Source organism: Anguilla rostrata, chromosome 14 (genome assembly GCF_018555375.3).
Source record: "Anguilla rostrata isolate EN2019 chromosome 14, ASM1855537v3, whole genome shotgun sequence".
NCBI lineage: Eukaryota > Metazoa > Chordata > Actinopteri > Anguilliformes > Anguillidae > Anguilla > Anguilla rostrata.
Window position 1 is genome coordinate 24514622 of NC_057946.1, and position 23527 is coordinate 24538148.

Genomic DNA, 23527 nt, shown 5'->3' on the forward strand with positions numbered 1-23527 from the left:
GAAAGCAAAGGACGTGAGCAGCATGCCAACGTGGGCTGAGCCGCTCTGGACTGGAGGTCGTTTTGGCAAAGCCAGTGCCCCTGGTTTTAAATCGCGTCTTCTCCCTGAAGTCTGGGCCACTTTCAGTTTTTTTCCAAGGAATCGGAATCAGAATCAGAAACGGTTCGGTTCAGTTCGGTTATTTAAACGCCACTGGTTGGAAATGGAGGACCAGACATGTTGGTCTTTTCTCCTTGTACGAGTCGCCTTTGGGAACAATGGATCAAAAGAGAGCTGTTAACAAACAAAGGGCTCTTTCAGGAAGCAGTGCGGTAGGGTGGGGGGCCCACAGAACAGTGCAGGGACCCACAGAACAGGGCGGGGCCCATGTTTCCCATCTAGAGCACTAATAATTTAGCGCACTGCTGATTGGGATAACAGAATATTGGCAAACAGAAACACTGCCTTGGAAGTTCCATCCCTTTCAGACAGTTTCCTTTTCACAATTTCTTGTGAAAGATCTGAAAATGAAAACACATTTGTAATATGCACAGCCTTTACACCTCTGGATGCTGAGATTCCTCACACACACACATACCCACACACACACACACAGCTCTGCCCAGTGGTCCAGGGACTAAGCCCCACCCACCAAGTGAAACCCAATCCTGAGGCTCCACCAACCACCCACCCCCCCATACTCACCCTGCTAGTTGGACGCCAGCCCACCTTGGCCAGGGGCTTGAGTACCCCAAAGGGCAGGATGTAGTAGAGGAAGGAGAGCGGCCATGAGCGCAGCCGCAAGGCAGGCCGGGACATGCAGCTCAGCTGACCCAGGCGCCGCCGCAAGGCCAACTGTGGGAACTGCAACCTGCACGCGCGTACCCATGCGCACACGCACACACATGCAGCCACACACAGACACAGTGATGCACCCATATTAGCATAGACGGACGGGTTTATACATGCGAGGACATACGCGTACACGTGGACATGGGTGAACACACAGGCACGCGTATACATACACACAGAGTGAAAAGCACACAGAAAAAGGCACAGAAAAACACACAAAATGGAGCACACCGACAGGACCACAGTCAGACAGACAGACAGAGAGACACAAACAGAATGATTAGATAAGAGCCCAATGCGAAATCTACTCTAGAGCATACAGTGAATGTGCATGTACTCAGTCACTCTCTCGAAAACACACACACACACTCACACATATACACATTCACTCACTCACACACACACACCTAAACACACAAACACACACACACACACACACACAACCACACACACACACACACACACAAAAACACATAAACACACATCAACTCCTTTCTGTGTCACATTCTGAATTTAGGTCAGTCCAGCTTGCCAGTTCCTTGCCTCTGTCTCCCTCTTCCATTTATTTTCTCTATCTTTTCAGCATCAATCCTTTCTTCTCTCCCCCCTCTTGGTATTCCACCCCTGCCTCCTCTCTCTCTCTCTCTCTCTGCTTGCCTCCCTCTCTCTCTAACACCCCCCCTCTCTGTCGTTCTCTGCCTCCCCCTCTCTCTCTCTCTCTCTCCCTCTCTCTCTCTCTATCATTCCACATTTCCTTGCTCCAGTGTCTCTCTTAGGGCCCAAAGACCAAGAGTCCCACAGCCTAAGGAGGGGTTTTCATTTTCCAAGACATTTTTTTCTAAGAGAACAAAGAGATTCCCACTTCAGATAAATACACTTCAGATGAATCTCAGGCACATAAAAAAACACAAGTCCAGAATAAAGTGTCGTGTAAATGCCACTTTATAAAACCCATCCCACTCATTCCACTCTTGAAATCTTTATGATCCCAGAACACACAGCTATTTCCTGCATGCATGCTCGGAACAGAGACCGAGGATTTGTCACACAAACGCCCTTGGCCAAGCCCAAACGTTTAACGAAAACAATCTTTCGGCTCCTCACTGATCCAGCACAAATCAATCACAGAATCAGTCCATTTTCTGAGAGATGAGCGTGTAGCTATGGTAAGGTCCAATGCCGCTGTAGAGCAGTGGCTTGAACAGGTGGTCACAGGTTTGAAATCCAGAGGAGTTCTAGGGAGGTATCCTTCTGCTCTTAATCCAAAAAGATTACGGTTTTGCTGCAGTTTGCACATTAATATGTAGTTATTCAGTGCATTGTGCCGACGGCTGCCTTCAACTGCTTTATTCACGCAATTTTGCTGTCCCCACTTTGGCTAAACGTTTTGGTATGTTACGTATAATATAGGCTACTACGGTTCGAGAAGCCTTACATTGTATGTGTTACTGCGATGGATACACAAAAATTATGAGCAAAGATGGCCTGAAATATTCCTGTTCTTATGTTCAGATGTCTTACGTGTGACTTAAGTCGACCCGTGTCACGACACAAACTGCTGAGCAGCTGAAGAGAAAGGCTAACAGGCAGAAGAACAGCGGCCATGTCGGGTGCACGTGATCACACAGACCAGGGACATGTCACCCGGGCTAATGGCTAATTAGCAGAAAGAATGTGCTGCAGTATTTGTGGTGGATTCCTACAGGTTGGCAGTAAGACAGAAGGTTAGTTACATGCACAGCGAGCTCCGTAACGGTTTTAGACAAAGACATTTTTTTCTTGATTTGGCAGTGAACTCCACAATTTTATATTTGTAATCACACAATTCACATGTGGTTAAAAGTGCACATTCTCTGCTTTTATTAAAGGGTATTTTATAGACTTTGATTTCTCAATGTGTAAATTACAGATCTTTTTATTCATATAGCCTTAGATTTCAGGGCACCACAATGTTTGGGACACATTAATGTCGGGTAAATGAAAGTAGTCGTTTAGTACTTTTGTCGCATATTCTTTGCATGCAATGACTGCTTGAAGTCTGACCCATAGACATCACCAGGTGCTGAGTATCCTCTCTGGTGATGCTCTGCCAGGCCTGCACTGCAGCCATCTTCAGCTCCTGCTTGTTTAGGGGGCTAGTTGCCTAACATTTTCTCGTCAGCACTGTAAACACAAACTCAATTGGATTCAGGTTGGGTGACAGACTTGGTCAGTTAATAATTTGACAGTTTTTGGCTTGGAAAAACTGCTTTGTTACTTTAGTTTGGGGTCACTGTCTTGCTGCAGGATGAAGCACCATCCAGTGAGTTTGGAGGAATTTGCTTGAACTTGAGCAGATAAGATGCTTCCGTACACTTCAGAATTCATTCTCCTGCTGTTACACCATCAACAGTTACACCATCATGGAAGACAAGTGAGCCAGTACCTGTGGCACCCATACTTGCCCAAACCATAACACCCCCACCACCTTGTTTACTGAGGAGGGGAGTGCTTTTGATCCTGAGCAGTTCCCTTAGGCCTCCACACTTGCCATCACTCTGATACAAATTAATCTTAGTCTCATCTCTCCACAGGTCCTTTTTCCAGAACCCTGCAGGCTCTTCAATGTACTTCTTAGCAAACTAAAACCTGGTCATCTCGTTTTTGTCGATAACTAGTGGTTTGCATCTTGCAATGTGGCCTCTTTAGTTCTGTTTGTGAAGTCTTCTGAAGAAAGTACAAAGGCATTTGAAAGCCTCAAATGAAGACTAGATACTGAAAGCTCTCTTATACAGTACCAGCACTAAGGCAGAAACTGATCACACCTGGCTAATCAGAAACCACACTGAAGCCATTTGTCCCAAACATTACGGTTCCCTGAAATTATGGGGCCCATGTATAAAAATTGCTGCACTCTATACATCGTGAAACCAATATGTATAAAAATACCCTTTAATATGAGAATCTGCTTTTGAACCACATCAGAATCATTGATTACAAATCTAAAATTGTGGAATACAAAGCCCAAAAAAAGAAGAAAGTCTGTCCCAAACATTATGGAGCTCACCGTATTTCTTGAAGCTTTTTGTACAATAATGCATTGACCTCAGAATGAGTCTGCTGAATGCGTAGCATCTAAGGCCCTACTCCATGTGTAGCACCTAAGGCCCTACTCCATGTGTAGCATCTAAGGCCCTACTCCATGTGTAGCACCTAAGGCCCTACTCCATGTGTAGCACCTAAGGCCATACTCCATGTGTAGCACCTAAGGCCCTACTCCATGTGTAGCATCTAAGGCCCTACTCCATGTATAGCACCTAAGGCCCTACTCCATGTGTAGCATCTAAGGCCCTACTCCATGTGTAGCACCTAAGGCCCTACTCCATGTGTAGCGTCTAAGGCACAACTCCATGCGTAGCATCTAAGGCCCTACTCCATGTGTAGCATCCAAGGCCCTACTCCATGTGTAGCATCCAAGGCCCTACTCCATGTGTACCCACTAAGGAAAGACGGGGCTTTGTATCTAACACACCAATTAAATGCAGAGTGTCCTGTACCAGATGCATGCAAAGCCATTACTATACCATTATTCCGGTGGACTCACGCAGTGTACATACGAGCTTGACGCGTCCATGCTCGACCTCAATGCAGGATGTCTTACTATAAATAAAACAATGTTTTTAAACTGCAGCCAAAAGTGGGGCAGCGGTTATCTCGCCGGCTCAGGGTTTAGCGCCTTCACTTGTTTGCCGAATCCGAAGTAGGGCACAGAGGACTGGACTGAAGGGACGTCACCAGCGGCACCTCAGTTACGCAAACACCAGTGCAAACGCATCCAGGAGAAAGCACTACACACACACACACACACATTATAATCCCTGAAAGGGACCTCTGAGTGGTAGCATCCGCTCAAGGGGTAGGCGACAGGGTCGATAAGAAGCCCGTTTCACACTTCCTGTTTCTAACACCATCAGGGTCATGAAAGGCTGCGAAGCGCTCGGCCAATCCAGCGGCTACGTGGGACTAATGGGATCTCAGTACACAAGGTGATGGCATCTCTGCCAAATCCAGATCGGCTTTAACGTGTCAGAGGAAGTGGGTCAAACTGGCCTGCCGAAAGTGATGAGCCAGCAGCAGTGGGCTGAGTGGCAGGACCTGGCCTTCCATAGCGCGGGGGCTGGGCTATCTATAGCAATAAGAGGCTATGCACTCTAATCGGGATAAGACCCGCCACTTTCACCCAATCACGCCACAGCGTGCACGCCGTAGTGCCTAAACATAGACCGACACGCTAACGTGCTAACGTGCTAACTCCGGACAAACGTTCGCCACGGTTCCCCGCCCCCCCACCGAGACACCGTGTGGTATGGGGGTGCAGGGGTCGTTTCCACAGGACATATCCACTCTGTGGGCCGTCCCATGTACATAGGCGCACGTCTTCATCGTTTTGACTTTTTTAAGATGATTTTTTATGCATGCAGAGATTCTGAGCAGTCACTGTGATGTGCTGTACCCTATCATACTCACGCATGCTGAAACCTGACGCACCATAATGCCTGAACACAGACTCTGTTCATGCAAGAGACTGCACAAAAGACTGAAGGACTGACAGAGGGATAGACAGCATGTACATAAAAATTAAAAAATACAGTAACTGATTCTGAATTTTAAGCAGGGGTGCTTAATACAAACTGCATGCGCACACTAACATGCACACGCACACGCACACACACGCACAAACAATCCACAATCCATGGCAGCCCGCACTGAAAAATGCGAACAGTGTGTCTGGCCTCATTGTGAAAGCACGGCCAGTCGGAGCTGCGCAACGGTCCCGGAGTGCGTTGGCTCGGCTGCGCAACACTGCACGCATTGTTAGCATCCCGGCGGCCTTCACCCCCCCCCCTCCCCGGGGCTCACACCTGCACACGTCTGGAGACGACCGCCCCCCCACCCCCCCGCCCCCCCGCCGACAGCCAGCCAAGCACACTGCATTTTAATGCAGAGCTGTTCTTCTTCCCCGTCCTTACTGAAAGCACCCAGTGAAGCACACTACCCCTCTGGCAGGATAGCCCTGCTGCGCCAGGGCCCGAATCACACACAACACTGAAGGGCTCGCTGGGCCTTTCCAGCTTCTTCCAGCGATGAGGACAGCTCACAGCAATGAGCACCCCCTTTCTGCTGAAAAACACCTCTTTCTGCTAAAAAAAAACACCCCTTCCTCCTAAAAAACATCCCTTTCTGCTAGAACGCCCGCTTTCAGGCGAAAACCCCCTTCCTACTGAAAAGCAGCCCTTTATGCCAAAAAACACAAACCCCTGCTGAAAGAACAGCCCTCTCTGCAGAAAAACAATGCCCCACCCCAAAATTTTCTGCACTTTATGTATTCTCTTGTACAACTGAGGAAAAGCAGCTCAGGGAACATCTGGTATCTGGTAAGCAGACACACAAATCAAACATATGCATGCATTGTTTACATACAGGGCTTTATCTTAAAAATACATAAAGGGCATTCTTTATCTTTACACACATTAAATCTCACATCTTGCCCATTTATGTAGGCCCAGTGATTCAACAGAAGAGCTGGAAATAAAACCCTCTGATTTGGCATTAGCCTGGTTCCATAAAGCAGTACAGCACACACAACACACAGCTTTACTGACTTAGGGCCTCAATGTTACCTCTCTCTCTCTCTCTCTCTCTCTCTCACTATCTGTATCTCTCTCTCTCTCACTGCTCACCCCCCTTACTTTTTCATTGCAGGCACACACTGGCCAATCACTGGCTGTGGAGCGTCCTGTCCTGATTTCTCTGTGTCTCCAGCTGTATGGGCCTACGGCGGCGAGCCAGGCTACAGCAGGGGGGCGAGGGGGGGAGCAGTGGACCGGGCCCAAACGGGACAGGCCCCCTCAGGCCGTTAGGTTAGGAGCTTAAGGGCATTACGCCGCTGGCTTTGTGCGGTGGCGCGAGGGCTTAGGGGACTGACAGGAAGACTCCACCACACACACACACACACACGCACCCGGTGTCCGCACACACACACACGGAACGCGAGCAATAAACAAAGGGGCACCCACATCCAAAGCTGAACCCATTCCAGCATTCATCTCCCCATCGCTGCATCACAATCGGCTCCATCACTCCGCTCCCTCCCTCCTTCTTTCCCTCCCTCCCTCCCTCGCTCCCTCCGTCTCTCTCATTTCAGCGCAGTTCAGCGGTGCGTTACCGTTCTCCATTTCTCTTTCTCGCTCCCAGCATTTGTTCAGCCTTTCTGCCAATCAACAGTCTGCAGCCGTCCTCTCTCTCTCTCTTTCTCTCTCCATCACTCACTCTCTCTCCTCTCTTACCGTCTCTCTCTCTTCATGTCGCTCCCTCTTTCTCTCCATGTCTCACTCTCTCTCCTCTCTTACCGTCTCTCTCTCTCTCTCTCTCTCTACATCTCTCTCTCTCTCCCCCCCCTCTCAGGGCAGTACCTGAATCGGGTCCTGTGGCTGGGAGAGGGGGGCCCCAGGGCGGTGCTGCCTCCCGCGGCGGTGCCGCCCCCCCGCTCGGCCGCGGGCGCGGTGGCGAGCGGGCGCAGGCGGCGCGCATTGGCCCTAACTCTGCGCAGGTGGCGGGAGGACGGCGGGCTGTGCAGAGACCTGCAGCATCTCACCATTTCCCCGGGCTCCGCGACGGGCGCTGCAGGCTCCTCTGGCACATGATCGCCGTGGTAAACAGAGAGCGAGCGCTGCTGTTGCTGCTGCTGATGCTGCCTTCCTCTTCGCTCGGCTCTGTTTCTGATCCTCCGCTCGCTCGCTCTCTCTCTCTCGCTCCCTCGCTCGCTCTCTCTCTCTCTCTCTCGCTCGCTCGCTCGGTGGCGCTGGCCCGGATGTGACGTGGCTCTTTGGTGGATAATCCCTCCTCTCTCTTCTCAGCTCTTTATCGGGGGGGTGGGGTGGGGGGGGGGTGGTCAGCAGCTGCTGTTACTGCAGGGGGGTGGGGTGCCTCTGTGCCTCCGCGGGCTGTTGTGGAGAGCGAGAGGGGTGCGGAAGGGGAGCTTTGCGGAGAGAAAGAGTGAGGTGAACCACTCATCCACGAGCCGGATCCCTCCTCCCGTCAACGCCCTGCCAAAAGGGCCCGGGTCCAGGGGTCCAGCTGGCAGATTCTGCCCCCCCATATGACAAACATCACAACAACAACATGGCTGATAATAACCAGCAGTTGAATATGCGCTTCAGCTGTGCTCTTCAGACACACGCTGGGAGGGTCCTTTTCTGGATTTGTGCAAATTTTTTGTAGCTTATCTGATTGTCAGCTGATTAAATTATCAAGATACAAACCTAATTTCGCGTAAATACCCATACGTCAGCTTAGACAGACATGGAAAGTGGCTGGCTGGGTTAGTAAGAGTCACTTTACTGCTTATTTACGCAGACATGCTTACTTGCTAAATCTGCAGGGTTAAATACACAAGGTAGGGCTGCTTAATGAGTTAATTTCTCCTGTTTGGCTGTACAGACCTTACAGACGGTCTGAGCATGCCTATACGACGGTAACGTTTACACGGTAAAATAAAACATCATTATTTGTCTTCTGGAGCATTGTGCAAATCTTTCTTTTCTAAATATGCTCCTGTGACCAAGTACCTTGCAGATGGCTTTTTTTTTGGTGTGCGTACGTTTGCTCTAATACTATGCCTATATGATGGCCTTGAAGTAAAAGCATGGCAGTCCACCAATCAATAAATCAATCAGTCCATCCACCAATACACAATTACACTGTAGCAAAATGCTGAAAATGAACGTGTTTGAGAGGGAAACTGTAACAACTAGATAAGCCATGTGACTGTCAGTTCTCTGTGCGCTACACTACAGTCCCAGGTATACTCTCTCTCTCTCTTACTCTACCATAGCTCTACTAGTGTCTCTACACCCTGTGGGGTACAGGGGTCTGTACTACAGTTCTGGGGTACAGTGCAGTCTGTATTATAGCTCTGGGCTATAGTGCGGTCTGTACTATAGCTCTGGGGTACAGTGCGGTCTGTACTATAGCTCTGGGGTACCTCACACCTCACAGTCCAACTAATCCAGATGTGATTGATAAAATGTACCAAACACTAGCTAGCCATGAATTAAGGAGAAAATACTAATTTGTCCTCTTCAGAATTCCCACCATTATCTCCCTGGTCGGTGGCTGTACATTTTAAATCAGAGCTGCCATTTTACACCATGATCAGTACACTAACAGTCATCCTGTCATGTCACGGCGACCTGCCTATAGTTAATCAGGGACACTAATGTATTCAAAAACCGTGAACTAATCACAACCATAGTAGATAAGTCTTTGTTATGCAAGAATGGTAGACAAAACAAAGGTCTGTGTAGCCCCAGAAAGAACAGCCAATCCAAATTTCCCGACACATCTGTGAAACTTTAGCTACGAGGCGCAATCGAACACAGTAAACCCGCCGAACCCTGACGTAATGCTCTGTCTAGGGGAGCGAGGAAGCGGAACATTAATCATTTCCTCCTTCATCTCGCCATCCCCAACCCGTGTGCCGGAAGTCCCAATAAAACGCAGAACAAATCTCTTGTAAAAAGACCACAGCTATCGAAAAATGAGACTGGTCATTAAACGTTAACAGTAACCGGAGGCAACGAGAGGTCAAGAGGCACCTGTCCATTTGTCAGTTCTGGCCCTCCGACTTCGATCCACAGACATAGAAATTACCAGAACAATTTGCTACCTTCAGTCGTCACAAAAAAAAAAAATAAACAGTTCAGACAATAACTAACTATGAATCTCTGTTAATTGCTGTTGTTGTAACTGTTGTCATATTTTATTAGTCCCACAGATATCATTTAAATATTTGTAAACTTGATATCGATAAGCACAGCGCAGACAAAACAGACTCGAGCAGGGTTTTAAATATAAAACAGTTCAGATTTTTAAGAATGACACAAATACAAAACAAACCCGGAAACAATAAAAACACTGACCTTGGTCTTTCTGAATTTTAGGTAGAATTTAATTTCAGCCGCAATTCGGACCCGCAAACAGTTCAGAAACTGGAAGTGATGTTTCTCCAGTAAGCTCTTACTGGAAGTGAGGAGAAAGAAAGGGAAGTTTCTGTCTGCCTTCAGGAAGGCAGTTAAAGGCACGCGCTCTTCCGTTCGCTCTCTCCTCTCTAAATAAGGCACTCGGTGGGCGCGCGCCCCCTTTAAGAGCGTCAGGGGCCGGGGGCGGGGGGATAGCCAATGTTGTCACGTTCCAGGCGCAAAGCTTACTGGGTAAAAAAAAAAAAACTAAAAGAAATCACTAATCACGCCAGCAAACAACTGCGCCTCCTTAACTAAACTTAATCTACAGCATCTGGCCGTAATGAATGCGTTCGGCGCACTACGTTTTACACACAAACTCGCCCTTTTCGCGGGGTGTTGGGAAATGGCAAAAGAGACCATGAACCTTGGACACAGACTGCAGGACATGCATTACGGTTATTCATTAAGCATGTGCTCATCACTGGAAATTAGCTATTTTTATGTAACTTAATGAGACCATTAGCTCGCATGAGCGTCTCCTTTCCATCTAGCGCTGCGCAAGGAGGGATCTGCGTGTACTCAGCTCGGAGCTTAACGCCCAGCGCGTTCTCCAGGACAGACTAATCAGCACGTTCATTCGGAAATGAAATGAAAAATAAGCACCAAATGAAATGAAAAATATTGCTTTTAAACCTAAGCTTTTATCTTTTGCTTTATCCCCACTCTGTGATGTATTAAGTGAACTACAATGGCTGAAATCCCGTAGAGCCCCCATTCTCTCTAGCATGAGGGTACACTGAGTGGGCACACCCTGTCCTGGTGTTTCACCGTGAGGAACAGGGAAATCTAACAATGTCCCATCTTTAGCAGAAAGGTACAGTCGCCTATGAGAGAATGTCACACAGATTAACGAGGAAACCACAAACACCCAATCAAATGGGATGGTTGTCTTCAGTTCATTAAAGACTTTAAAATCGAACACATCACCGAATATTACTCAGCTTTCTGAAATGCACTGACAACTGGGATTGCAATTTATTTGCATTTGGGTATGTGTGTATGTATATGTATGCACAAACACACAATAGGCCCTTGTGACACCTTGACTTCAGCATATACGTATATATATGTGTATATATATATATGCATGCTCACGCGTGTGCAGTGTGTGTATTTGTTTGTGTGCCTGTTTGTACCTGTGCGTGTTCTCACCTCTAATATGCTACTCAGGAAAGAGGAGTTTATTTCCTGGTGGGGAAATGATATAATTTAAAGGAACAGTAACATTACACACAGAGACATTGTTCTCAGTTACATTATAGTATAGTATAGAGCGGTTTCCCTGTGTGCTTCTTTCTTTTCCAGTTTTACTTCGCCATGTTGATTTTATTTCTTCTATGATGATGCAATATACAGTCATTAAATGCGGTCACATGACTATTATCACCCACAGCGTGAATGTGCGGCACTTGATAGGATTGGCAGCTCTCACATCAACACTCTAATATGGAACAAAATCAACAAGTTTCTCCACAAGTGATTAAGTAAGAAGTTTGGCACATAAATCTCCCTGCTGTGTCCAAACCAGCAGGAGACCTCCACCCGGAGCAGAGAGCAAGAGAGAGCCCACGGGCCAGTCGAGTCTCGCCCGTTCCTAAAAACGGCACACAAGGGGTAACACGAGCGCCAAGGCCAGCGCTACCGTCGTTGTCCAGGAGGAATCGCACGTCGCCTTAAATGACATAACGGGAGCTCGTTAGCTACATTTACGTTTACGCTAACAGTTCTGCCACACACCAGCTGCCAATCAGACAAGCCAGCCTGTGACTACCTGTTGGAAATGCTAAATACACAGAACACAGTGGCAGGTCTAGCTAAAGCACTTAGAGGTGATGAGCCCGACGGTCTGACTATTCCCGATCACACAAGCCCATTCCTGACCTTGCGAGAGTATGAGAGAGAGAGTAAGTATGTGTGCACGAGTAAGCTAGCGAGTGTGTATGCGTGCATGTGTGCGTGCGTGAGTGAACTTGTGATTGAGTGTGTCTGTGAGTGTGTGTGAGTGAGTGAGTGAGTGAGTGAGTGAGTGTATATTTGTGTGCGTGAGTGAGCTTATGAGTGTGTGTGTCTGTGTGTGTGAGTGAGTGAGTGAGAGAGTGTGTATATTTGTGTGTGTGAATGGGTGTGTGTATAGTACAGGGGCAGTGTGGTTGGCAGCACTGACACTGACCCGTTTGCCTGCTGGACAGTGAATGAGAGTGAATGTGAATGAATGTGAGCGACTCTCAGGGCTAAAGTGTCTGCGTGGCATGCAGGGGCCAGGAGCCGGAGCGCTGTGCTAGACGCAGGTCAGGGTGGCAGGTACACGCTGCACTTCCCAAAACTGCGCCACTCTGACCCCAAACTAGACCCTCCATCCGAGCATAAGCCAGATTACTCTATGCAGCGACAGTGCCGGGATCAAACTACTCGGCCCCTTCCTGATTTCCTCCATAATTGTATATTTGTCTCACTGAATGGTTCCAGATCTTTAGAGAAAATGTAATATTGAATAAACACAACCTGAGTAAACACAGAACACATTTAAAAAATTACTTCATTTATATCACCCATGTGAAAAAATAATAGCCCCCTTAAACTTAACTGGTTGCACAACCTTTACCAGCAATAACCGCAACTGCAACGCTCTCTGTAATTTGATATCAGTCTTTCACAGTCGCTGTGCAGGAATTTTAGCCCACTCTTCTTTGCAGAACTGCTTTAATTCAAAGAAACTGGGCAGTTTTCAAGCATGAACTGCCCATTTCGGGTCATGTCACAGCATCTCGATTGTGTTCAATTCAGGACTTTAACAAGCCCACTCCAAAACTTTAACTTAGATTTTTTCAGCCATTCAGATGAGGACTTGCTTTTGTGTTTTGGATGATTGTCTTGCTGTGTAACAAAATTACACTTCAGCTTCAGCTCACGGACAGATGACTGGACATTCTTCTTAAGAATTTTCTGGTACAGAGCAGAATTCATGGTTCCTTCAATAATGAATGACAAGTCATCCAGGATCCAAGGCAGCAAATATCACACACCATCACACTACCACCACCATGTTTCACAGGTCCTACTGTGAAATGTTGTATTTGCTTTACACCAGATATAATGGGCCCCATGTCATCCAAAAAGTTCCACTTTTGACTCCAGTCCTTAGAACATTATCCGAACAGTTTTGGGGATCATGCAGGTGCTTTTTTGCAAATGTGAGACAAGCACCGATGTTTCTCGTTGTTAGCAGTCGTTTCTGACTTGCTACTCCCATGAATCCCATTTTTTCCCAGTCTCTTTCTTCGTGTGAAGGTGCCATTAACACTGACCATAGCTGAGGCTAGAGAGGCGTGCAGTTCTTTGGATGTTCTTCTGGGATCTTTTGTGACTTCTTGGATGAGCTGTTGCTGTGCCCTTGGAGAAGTTTTGGCAGGCTAGCCACTCCTGATAAGATTCACCACTGTTCTAATTGTTCTTCATTTGGAGATAATGGCTCTCACCGTGGTTCTGTGGAGTTCCAGAGCCTTAGGAAGGGTTACACTTACAACCTTTCCAGACTGATATATTTTTACGAATTTTCACATCGTGGCATAGTGAGCTTGTAGAAGCTTTGTGATGAACACTTCCCTCTGAGGGTAAGGTACAGTATGAGTGAGGTTCAGATTGAGCAGGACGGGCTACAATCAAGCCTGGCCGCATTCACTCAGTTGAATCTATCAGTTCAATTTGGTTAATTGGTTGATTGAGGTGATATGGGTGTTTCTTAACTTTTTTCATTAAAACAATGAAATAATTACAAAAAATGTCTTTTGAATTTACTCAGCTTCCTTTTGTCTTATAGTGCATTTTGTCTGAAGATCTGAGACCCATTCAGTGTGACAAATATGCAATAATAGAGGAAATCAGGAAGGGGGCAAACACTTTTTCATAGCACTGAAAAGGCATGGGATAACACTGATAATCATTGGCATTACATACTTGCATATTTGATGTATCTGCTGGAACAAAGACCTACAGTACTCAGCAAGTTTGGCCTTGAGCTCTGACACAGCTTCCCTTTTTCTGGGGTTGAGAGACTTTCACATAAGGGGCCCCATCTGATCCATATGTCTGTGAGAAGCTCTGTGTCAATATTGCTGTTATATACTGTTACATAACAATCTCCCACAGATGCTCTTACCCAGAGAGGAACATCAGTATTAGTCTCTGGAATACAGCAGGGTGATACCATCAAGAAGGCACAGAAGGTTATTTATCATAACCAATAAATAAAAAGCTAACCAAAAAAAATTATTATTGTAAGCTATAGTAAATGTAACTATACAATTCAACCTATCTATACACAGCAATACCTATCACACCATCCCAAAAGGGAATCCCAAAAGAGGGCAGCCAAAGGGGTTCTGAGGAGCCATGGTGCGGTAGAAGTGGGTCTCAGAAAATGGGCAGGGTATCTGCTGTTCTTTTTTTAAAATTTAATTTGTTTATTTTATATTAGAAACATACATACACAGCATACAGCACAAAACTGCACTGCAATGCTCATACAACACAAGGGAAAACCTCGTACAATATTAACACAAAACACATAACAAAACAACACCAATAAACAGATTCATGGGGGGAGGGGTGAATTATATTAAACAAGAGTACATAAGTAAATAAACAATAAACCAATACTTTATGCAGGACAGATGTTTTATTCAGCTATATTTCCATATGACATCTATCTCATCATAGTCTCCGCTAGTTAGTACACTACCAAGCTCAAGAGGAAGGGACGATATGCATAGTTGCCAGGAGAGTCCAAGTTGCCAGAAAAGAGTAATTATCCTCCCTCAGCTGAGCACTTATTCTTTCAAATAGGAGAATTTAAAAAAATTTCTCTATACCAGAGATTTAATGTGGGCGGGGAGTCTTTAATTCGTCTTAACAAAATGCATTTACGAGGCACAGTAGTTTTTTTCCCCCCCAGGTTTACCAGTTTTAGAGGCAGGCTAATTAGGCCTATGTCCCCCCTCATACCAAAGAGAAAGAACCACGAGTCCACTGAAATACTTACATTCAAAATATGCTCTAATGCAATTGTTATTTTGCCCCAGAAAGAGGCAATAAATGGGAAAGTCCAGAATAGAGGTACTAATGTCCCCTTTTAAGGGTTTCTGTTGTGCTGATCGTAGTGGGAAGCCCATTCTACCACTGGGGGAGCCAGAACGCCACGCAATTTTTTTTGTTTTCAAATTGTGACTTTATTTACTTGTTTAAACCGAGCGATTTCCCCATCAAAGTCAGTTGCTTCATCCCCTTCTCATGTTGAAAGCAGTTAGGGCACTTAGGGGGAAAATCCCCGACCGGTATTCAGTGTTTGGATAACACACTGAAAGCAGAAGCTGGCACTGAACTTTGATTTTATAAAGCACCTTTTCACCCACGCTGTCTCAAATCCTTTGAACTCGGTGTGGGGTGAGTATTTGGGGCTATCTGATTAGCCGATGTGTACGGGAGTTTTCCTGTCTGTGCCAAGAAGGTTTTATCGCGTCGTAAAGCAGATAAACACAGGAGATCCAGCGTGTCCCAGTTCAGTAGAGCACACACCATCGCCTGATGCTCTGCACACAAAACCTCCTGACCAAATGTTTTTGCTGGATTCCAAGGTCAGGCAATTAGATCACCGCTGTGGCCCCTGCCATACACGTTGCAGTGGTTGGTGCTCAGACACACTCCCACGCTGAGGCATATTGGTGCTGCTCAGACACACCCCCACACTGAGACATATTGGTGCTACTCAAACACTGTGCCACGCTGAGGCATATTGGTGCTACCCATAAACACCATCTCACACTGAGGCATATTGTTGCACTCAAACACTGTGCCACGCTGAGGCATATTGCTGCAGTCAAACACGCTCCCACACTGAGGCATACTGGTGCCACTTAAACACACCCTGAGGCATACTCATCAGCTCTCTAGCATTTGGATGCACCTTCCTGTCCTATAGATGCCCTCTGGGCATTGCATTTATTCCAGTCCCACTTCAGAGGAATGTGAGCTGAATGCAAACGTGCTGTGACCCATTATAGGCATTGTACGGCCCCCCTGTAACACTGGGCCGATCCCACACATTACACTGCAACCTTCCATCAGCGTACAAATAATCGATTCAGGCAGTGAATCAACCTTTCAATCTCCAATTTCGTATTACTATAAATGTCACATGATTGCAATGCGAGACGGCAAAACAGACGGCATCATTTTACAGCGGCTCCCGAAGGAGAGTAACAGCAGTAAATTAACTCCCATTCACGCCACGAGCGACAGTCGTGACACACTGACTGATGATCACTTCAGAATCAGCGCTAACGGCCTAGCGCTTGGCTTGCAGCACACGCCCCGCATGTTACAGATGACTCACAGACGTGTGACAAATTAAAGGAGAAACCATCATAAAGTGCCGTAGTGAGGTGTTGGGCCACCACAAGCCACCAGAAGAGCTTCAATGTGCCTTGGTGTAGATTCTACAAGTCTCTAGAACTCTACTGGAGGGATGGAACACCATTCTTCCAAAAGATATTCCCTCATTTGGTGTTTTGATGATGGTGGTGGAGAGTGCCTCTCTAATACGTCGGTCAAAAATCTCCCATAGGTGATCGATTGGGTTGAGATCTGGTGACTGCGAAGGCCATAGTATGCCCTGTGGATGAGGGCACTGTCATCCTCGAGGAGACCACTCCCACAGGACAGAAATGTTTCATCATAGGATAAAGGTGATCACTCTATTTGTTTGTGCAAAGGGGACACGCGGACACAAACCTTGCCAGGAAAATACCCCCCCACTACATAACAGAGCCACCGGACCCCCTCACTCTAGGGATCAGTCATTCAGCCCTACACCATTCTCTTGATGTACGTCACACATGCTCTCGCCCACATGTCAAGAATATGGTAAAGGATGACTCATCTGACCTTGTGACTTTTTTTCCACATCTCTGTAGACCTGTGCCTATGGTTTTTACACCACTGAACTCTAAAATGTGCATTTGTCTTTGTAATGAGGGGTTTATGCACTGCAACTCTACTACAATATCCCTCTCTATGTAGTTGTCGATGGACTGTTCTTGCAGACACAGTCTGATTACGCCCTGCATTGACATTCTCAGTTACCTGAGGAAGAGTTGCTCTTCTGTTTTTCCTTACATATTGCACTAATGAACGAGCATCACGGCCATCAAAAGTGCGATTTCGACCACAATTTCCGACCAAATTTACTGATGTTTTTCCATAGATCTAAATGCAGATGTCACTTTAGTCACTGTTCCTATTGCAACACTAGCCAATTGAGCAGTCTTTGTGACTGAAGCTCCTGCCATCTGTACCCCAGTAATGACCCTCTTTCAAAGTCACTTCGATCTTTTCCTCTTGCATTTTTACACATGCCACAGAGCATGATAGGATACTAGTTTCTTAATTGTATCATGCAGTACACCTGTATGGAAGCATCTGCGTTATGTTTCACCACTCATTTTTTCAAGTTTTTCCTTCAATTTGTCACTGGTCTGCAACTTACCCTGAAATAACAAGACTCTGACACACACATACACATACACACACAACCTGCATGTTTGCAGGCACAAACAGCGGTGTATAACAAGCACAAACAGACCTTGAGCCTTGACATCTCATACAGCCCAGCACACAATCTCAGCATCCAGGGTTTTGAAAGTCTTTAGGACTGTGTTTCCAAGAGAACCGAACTTCACCCCACTGACAGATTCTACGGGCCCCTGGACCAAGGGCCCTGTTCAGCAGGCTCTGTCCCTACCTGGGTATTGCTGGCGATGCGTGGGGGCACTTCGATGCCCAGGCTCTCCAGCCTCCGGTCGCGGTACCGCCCGTACTGGTCGTAGCCCACGTAGCCCCCGCCTGTAGCCAGCAGAATGGGGAGCGGACGAACGCGGGCCAGTAAAGCCCCGTTCAGAGGCCTCCGTCCTACACCAAACAGACACACCATTAAACTACATTATTCAACTGTGCTGTACGCTAAATCACACCATTAAACTACATTACTCAGCTGTGCTTTACTCTAAATTACACCATTAAACTACATTATTCAGCTGCTGTACTCAAAATCACACCATTAAACTACATTATTCAACTGTGCTGACTGTAAACCACACCATTAAACTACATTATTCAACTGTGCTGTACTCTAAATCACACCATTAAACTACACTATTCGACTGTGCTGTACTCTAAATCACACCATTAAACTACATTATTCAACTGTGCTGTACTCTAAATCACACCATTAAACTACATTATTCAACTGTGCTGACTGTAAATCACACCATTAAACTACATTATTCAACTGTGCTTTACTCTAAATTACACCATTAAACTACATTATTCAGCTGCTGTACTCAAAATCACACCATTAAACTACATTACTCAACTGTGCTTTACTCTAAATTACACCATTAAACTACATTATTCAGCCGCTGTACTCAAAATCACACCATTAAACTACATTATTCAACTGTGCTGACTGTAAATCACACCATTAAACTACATTATTCAACTGTGCTGCACTCTAAATTACACCATTAAATTACATTATTCAACTGTGCTGTGGTCTAAATCACAACATGAAATTACCATATTACACTGCTGTACTCTAAATCACACCATTAAACTGCTAAATTAAACTACCACATGAAACTGTGCCGTACTCTAAATCACATCATTAAGCTACCGTTTTAAAGTGCTGTTCTCAAAATCACACCATTAAACTACCGTATTGAACTGTTCTGTTCCCTAAATCACGCCTTTAAGCTACATTATTAAACTGTGCTGTACACTAAATCACACCATTAAACTACCGTATTGAACTGTTCTGTTCTCTAAATCACGCCATTAAGCAACATTATTAAACCTTGCAGTACTGTAAATCACACCATTAAACTACATTACTAAACTGTGCTATACTGTAACTCGCACAATCAACCTTCCTCTCCTGTCGAAAACTATGCACCACACTGTAGCTTAAAAAAATATTTTTCAGTAAAACAACTGGATTTATTTTCAATTTAATTACAAGCGGACATCAATAGAGCTCTGCCTGAGAACTGATCCAGCAATACGTGCTCATCCACACCGCCCCCCACCCCACCCCCCCGTTCTGCATGCTAGTCTTTGTTTATACACAAGGACATGGCAGTGGGCCACACAGGAAACAATCACAAATATTGGAGACACATGCAACTGATTAGCATTAGTAAATATCCCGTACAAACCTTAAAGCTATGCTCCTCTTTCCGTACTTCCTTATGAATATAATTTAACATGTATCTGTGTTGTCTTCCTTAAAGAATTCTGACGTTAATAAATTACATTATAGCAAATGCGCAGTCATCACAGACATTGCCTGCTGTGCCGTTGGGAAGGTGCACTGAGAAAGCTTGCCCTGCCCCCTGCTGGTTACAGAAGAAAAATACTTTTCTACTGGACCAGTGGCTGGAGCGACCGTAAACCCTGGAACACAGGGGCGGTTGAAGTCAGCCAGTTTGTGTGACCTGGTGACATCACCTGATCAGCCTAGGTGAACTCAGTAGCCTGTTCTTTTTTTAAAATACATATCCTTCATAGCCTCAAACAACCTAATGTCCTGGCCAACTTCACAGAAGGGTTTTCAGGGAAACATTTGTGGAGCATCAGTGTCAGTCTCACTGTCCAGAACAGGAATGACTGGGGGTGGGGGGATGGGGGTGGGTGGGATCGGGGGGGGGGGGGAGACAGGAAACACTCACCGCTGGAGAGGCCTCGCGCGGGCCCCTGCTGGCCCCATCGGACTCTCCGCCCCCCGAGCAGGATACAGCTAAGGACAGGGGGGCAACACATCAGTCTAAACACATAAACACTTCCCTTCCTTCTTCATAATCCAGTCTCTCAGAGCCTCCCTGTATTTATTTTTTGATGGTATGAGTACCTTTGTCTTATTTAACAATCCCTTCCCATCATTCACTTGCCCACACCTATTAGTGAAAATGAAAAAATATGAATATGCATAACGTAATGTAAATGTTAAGTATAATTTAAAAGAAGTAGATTCCATTTCCCTTAGTATGCTACCTCCAAAGGAGAACAACATACTGAAATGGTGAACAGGTCAAAGGTGAATGTAAGGAGGCAAGTTCAGTATCGTTATACTGCCTGATCTGTCTTGGCCCATTCTCCTTAGGGAGTCTAAGTGAATACATGTGATTTTATAATTCAAGAAACAATTAACTTCTGTATTTGAGAATAGCCTATACATATATTATTATTTTTTTAAATAAATACTTGACATTTTAACAAAATTCCAATTAAGATCACAAAATGTATTTATCTGTAGCTAGTAGCTATTGTTTCATACTTTTTTATTTGCTAGCTGGGCTTGCTACCTTGGTCTAGGATAACACAGCAGTGTTCTATCTGGGATTAAAAACTAGTTAATTCTAGCCGATATTATGTAACGTCTTAAAGTATTTTAATGGATCGACAAATCTTTTAAATTTACCGATCTGGATGTTGTAGACTCCTAATTTGACTTTCCATAACTTCCTGACCTAGTCTATGCTTACTGTGTGAACTGGACATAATGTGATCATGGATATGGATAACTGTTACATAATGAGTATTGTACCGTATCAGACCCTTGTTTTGTCCTTGTTTCAATGACCTTCGATATGCACTTATTCTACATCGCTTTGGATTAAAGCATCTGTCAAATATATGTAATGTAATGTACTAGTGTTTTAAACACTGCCGTTCGTACTTGTTGAGGCATCAACGATAATTTTATTCAAACGAAAAAATAAAACATTTAAAAAAATTATTACAGTTGTGGTGAGGTTGTGTTTGATGTGATGCACAGCTGATATTTGGTTATGATTCTGTTTTTAACTGGATTTGTTGTTTTACTGGCATGGAAACTAAGCAAATGAATTTCCCAACTTTGAGACAGTAAAGGACCATCTGACGTGACTGCAACGACATATTGTAAATAAATAACGATATCTAGCTTGCTGCAATTTTAGATTTGCTATTTGCCATTAAGTACACAGTCAGCATAGGCTCTTCTCAAAGTATGTGACGTCTTTTTATCTTTGGTGTCGTTAATAATGTCTCAGCATATCGACCTGGCAGTTGCATCTAGCAGGTTCGATAGCAAGGGAGATAAACTACAACAGAACGCACGGCAGTAATCAACCTACGGGTAATCACTGAAATTCCGAATACCTGGCTAACGTGTTTGAGTTAATAAACTAGAGTGACCATCTTTTATGAAAAGGGACAATTGTGCGTCTTCGATTGAGATCCAGTTGTATCGAAGGTCTATAGCAAGCAATGCAGTGCACCAAAGGAACTACATTTCCTTGTGACGTTAGCTGTCTTGATTACTCTCTTACGCTATACTCTGCCCATCGTACAATTAATATGGCTGCCTGGCTAGGTTGTGCGTTTGTTAGCTGTCTTCTACACAAAATTAGTTTACCGAGGGGTCCGAATTACCTGCCAATTCTGCCCGTTGTTACTGGCAGCTGACCACAGCACACCTTCAGCAAGGACGCTGCCATCTTGCAAATCTTACAAGACTCGTGTGCGACAACCAATCAGAATTCAGTGTTGCGGGAGGAGTTCCGTAGCTGACTGGGCCAAAGCTGCTTACCAACGTGGACCCATTACCGCCCTCTACTGTACCAAAGTTAGAGTCGCTCCATTTGGAATAGACGGCAAGAACTTGTAAGTGGACCCACCACACCTTGGTTACGAGCTGTAACAATAGCACGGATAGTTTGCGGTTCATTCCAAATGTGATTCCTTTCAGACGTTTAAAATCTTCAGCACTGGCCGCTCGCCAATAACCCTGCTTGGAAGTAGTGTTGATTAAACTCGGGCGACAAAAAAGGAACCACGGTGGCATATTTTTGAAAGACTAGACAATGGCACTTAGGAGCTATGTGGTTTCTCCTTACATGTGTAGTTTCATGAATCTACACACAAGGTATCATCTGAGTAAAAATAGTCCTATAAGCTAATAGTGTGGTATTGTGCCAAATACTTCACACTCACCAAAGGCAGTGTTATTAAAACACGACTCAGAAATTTGATATTTTAAACTGATATCAAGAGTCAGCATGTGAGATGGCTAAAGATCTGTACCTCAGGATCACAGGTTCAATTCAGCAACGTATTTATATCATGGTAAATGGTAAATGGACTGCATTTATATAGCGCTTTTATCCAAAGCGCTTTACAATTAATACCTCTCATTCGCCAGAGCAGTTAGGGATTAGGGGTTAGGTGTCTTGCTCAAGGACACTTCGACACGCCCAGGGCGGGGTTTGAACCGGCAACCCTCCGACTGCCAGACAATCGGTCTTACCTCCTGAGCTATGTCGCCATATATCGTATATATTTACATTGTATATGATATATTAGTGAGGTCGGCACTGATGATGGGTGTTTTGGCCTGGCTCGCAGTCGGCATTCCAATTCATCCCAAATGTGTTCCATGGGGTTGAGGTCAGGGCTCTGTGCAGGCCAGTTAAGTTCTTCCACAACTCAGCAAACCATTTTTTTATGGACCTTGCTTTGTGCACGAGGGCATTGTCATGCTGTAACAAGAAAGGACCTTACCCAAATTGTTGTCGCAAAGTTGGAACCACACAGTTCTCGATGTTGTGTAAATTGCTCTGGATGAAAGCGTCTGCTAAATGCCTGTAATGTAATGTAACAAATTCCGTTGTATTCGGTAGCATTAAGATTTCCCTTCACTGGAACTAAGGGACCTAGCCCAAACCATGAAAAACAGCCCCAGACAATTATTCCTCCACCACCAAACTTTACAGTTGACACCGCACTTGGGGAGGTAGCGTTCTCTAGGCATTCAGCAAACCCCAAATCGTCCAGACGGTCTGATAGTGAAGAATGATTTATCACTCCAGAGAACATGTTTCCATTGCTCCAGAGTCTAATGGCAGTGTGCTTTACACTACTCCAGACAATGCTTGAAATTGTGCATGGTGAAGGAAACCCATTTCATGAAGCTCCTGGTGAACAGTTCTTGTGCTGATATTGCTCCAGACGCAGTCTGGTGCTTGGTAGTGAGTGCTGCAACCAAGGACAAACGATTTTTATGCGCTACGCACTTCAGCACTCAGCAGTCCTGTTCTGTGAGCTTGCGTGGCCTACCGCTTTGCGGCTGATCTTTGGTGCTCCTAAACATTTCCACTTCACAATAACAGCACTTACAGTTGTTGGGACAGTGGCATCCTAGACAGTGTCACTGAGCTCTTCAGTACAACCCATTCTACTGCAAATGTGTGTCTACGGATATTGCAAGGCAGTATGCTTTATTTTATGCGCCGGTTAGCAATAGGTGTGGCTGAAGTAGCCTAACCCACTCATTAGAAGATGTCCACATACTTCTGGCCATGTAGTATACCGTAGGCACTGCATCCGGATTGAAAATTAATTTCTTCGTGAAACTCATTGACTTCTGCATGAGGATCTGGAAGCAGTCATCTGCAAAATGTGCACTACAAACCCAGATTCCCTCTATGCTGTAAGGTACAGCCACGCAATTTTTATAAACAAATTCCAATTTGTTTTAAAATGAG

At 45.4% G+C, this 23527-nt stretch overlaps 1 protein-coding gene across 12 annotated transcripts in view; it reads right to left on the minus strand.

Annotated features, from left to right (window-relative positions):
* Positions 1-21546, minus strand: part of pisd (phosphatidylserine decarboxylase) — a 33445-nt gene extending 11899 nt beyond the window's left edge. For 8 of the 12 annotated variants that reach the window (XM_064308886.1, XM_064308885.1, XM_064308881.1 and 5 more), the window contains exons 1-3: positions 9792-9931; positions 7284-7849; positions 685-850 (exon numbers count right to left, since the gene is read on the minus strand). In XM_064308886.1, the coding sequence (XP_064164956.1) occupies positions 685-850; positions 7284-7468 (351 nt within the window). In that variant the 5' untranslated portion in view covers positions 7469-7849; positions 9792-9931. Of the gene's footprint in view, positions 1-684; positions 851-7283; positions 7850-9791; positions 9932-17688; positions 17856-19672; positions 19741-21416 lie in introns of those variants that run through there. The other 4 variants (XM_064308887.1, XM_064308888.1, XM_064308880.1 and 1 more) reach the window with 4 other exon arrangements.
* Positions 21547-23527: the final 1981 nt, after the last annotated feature.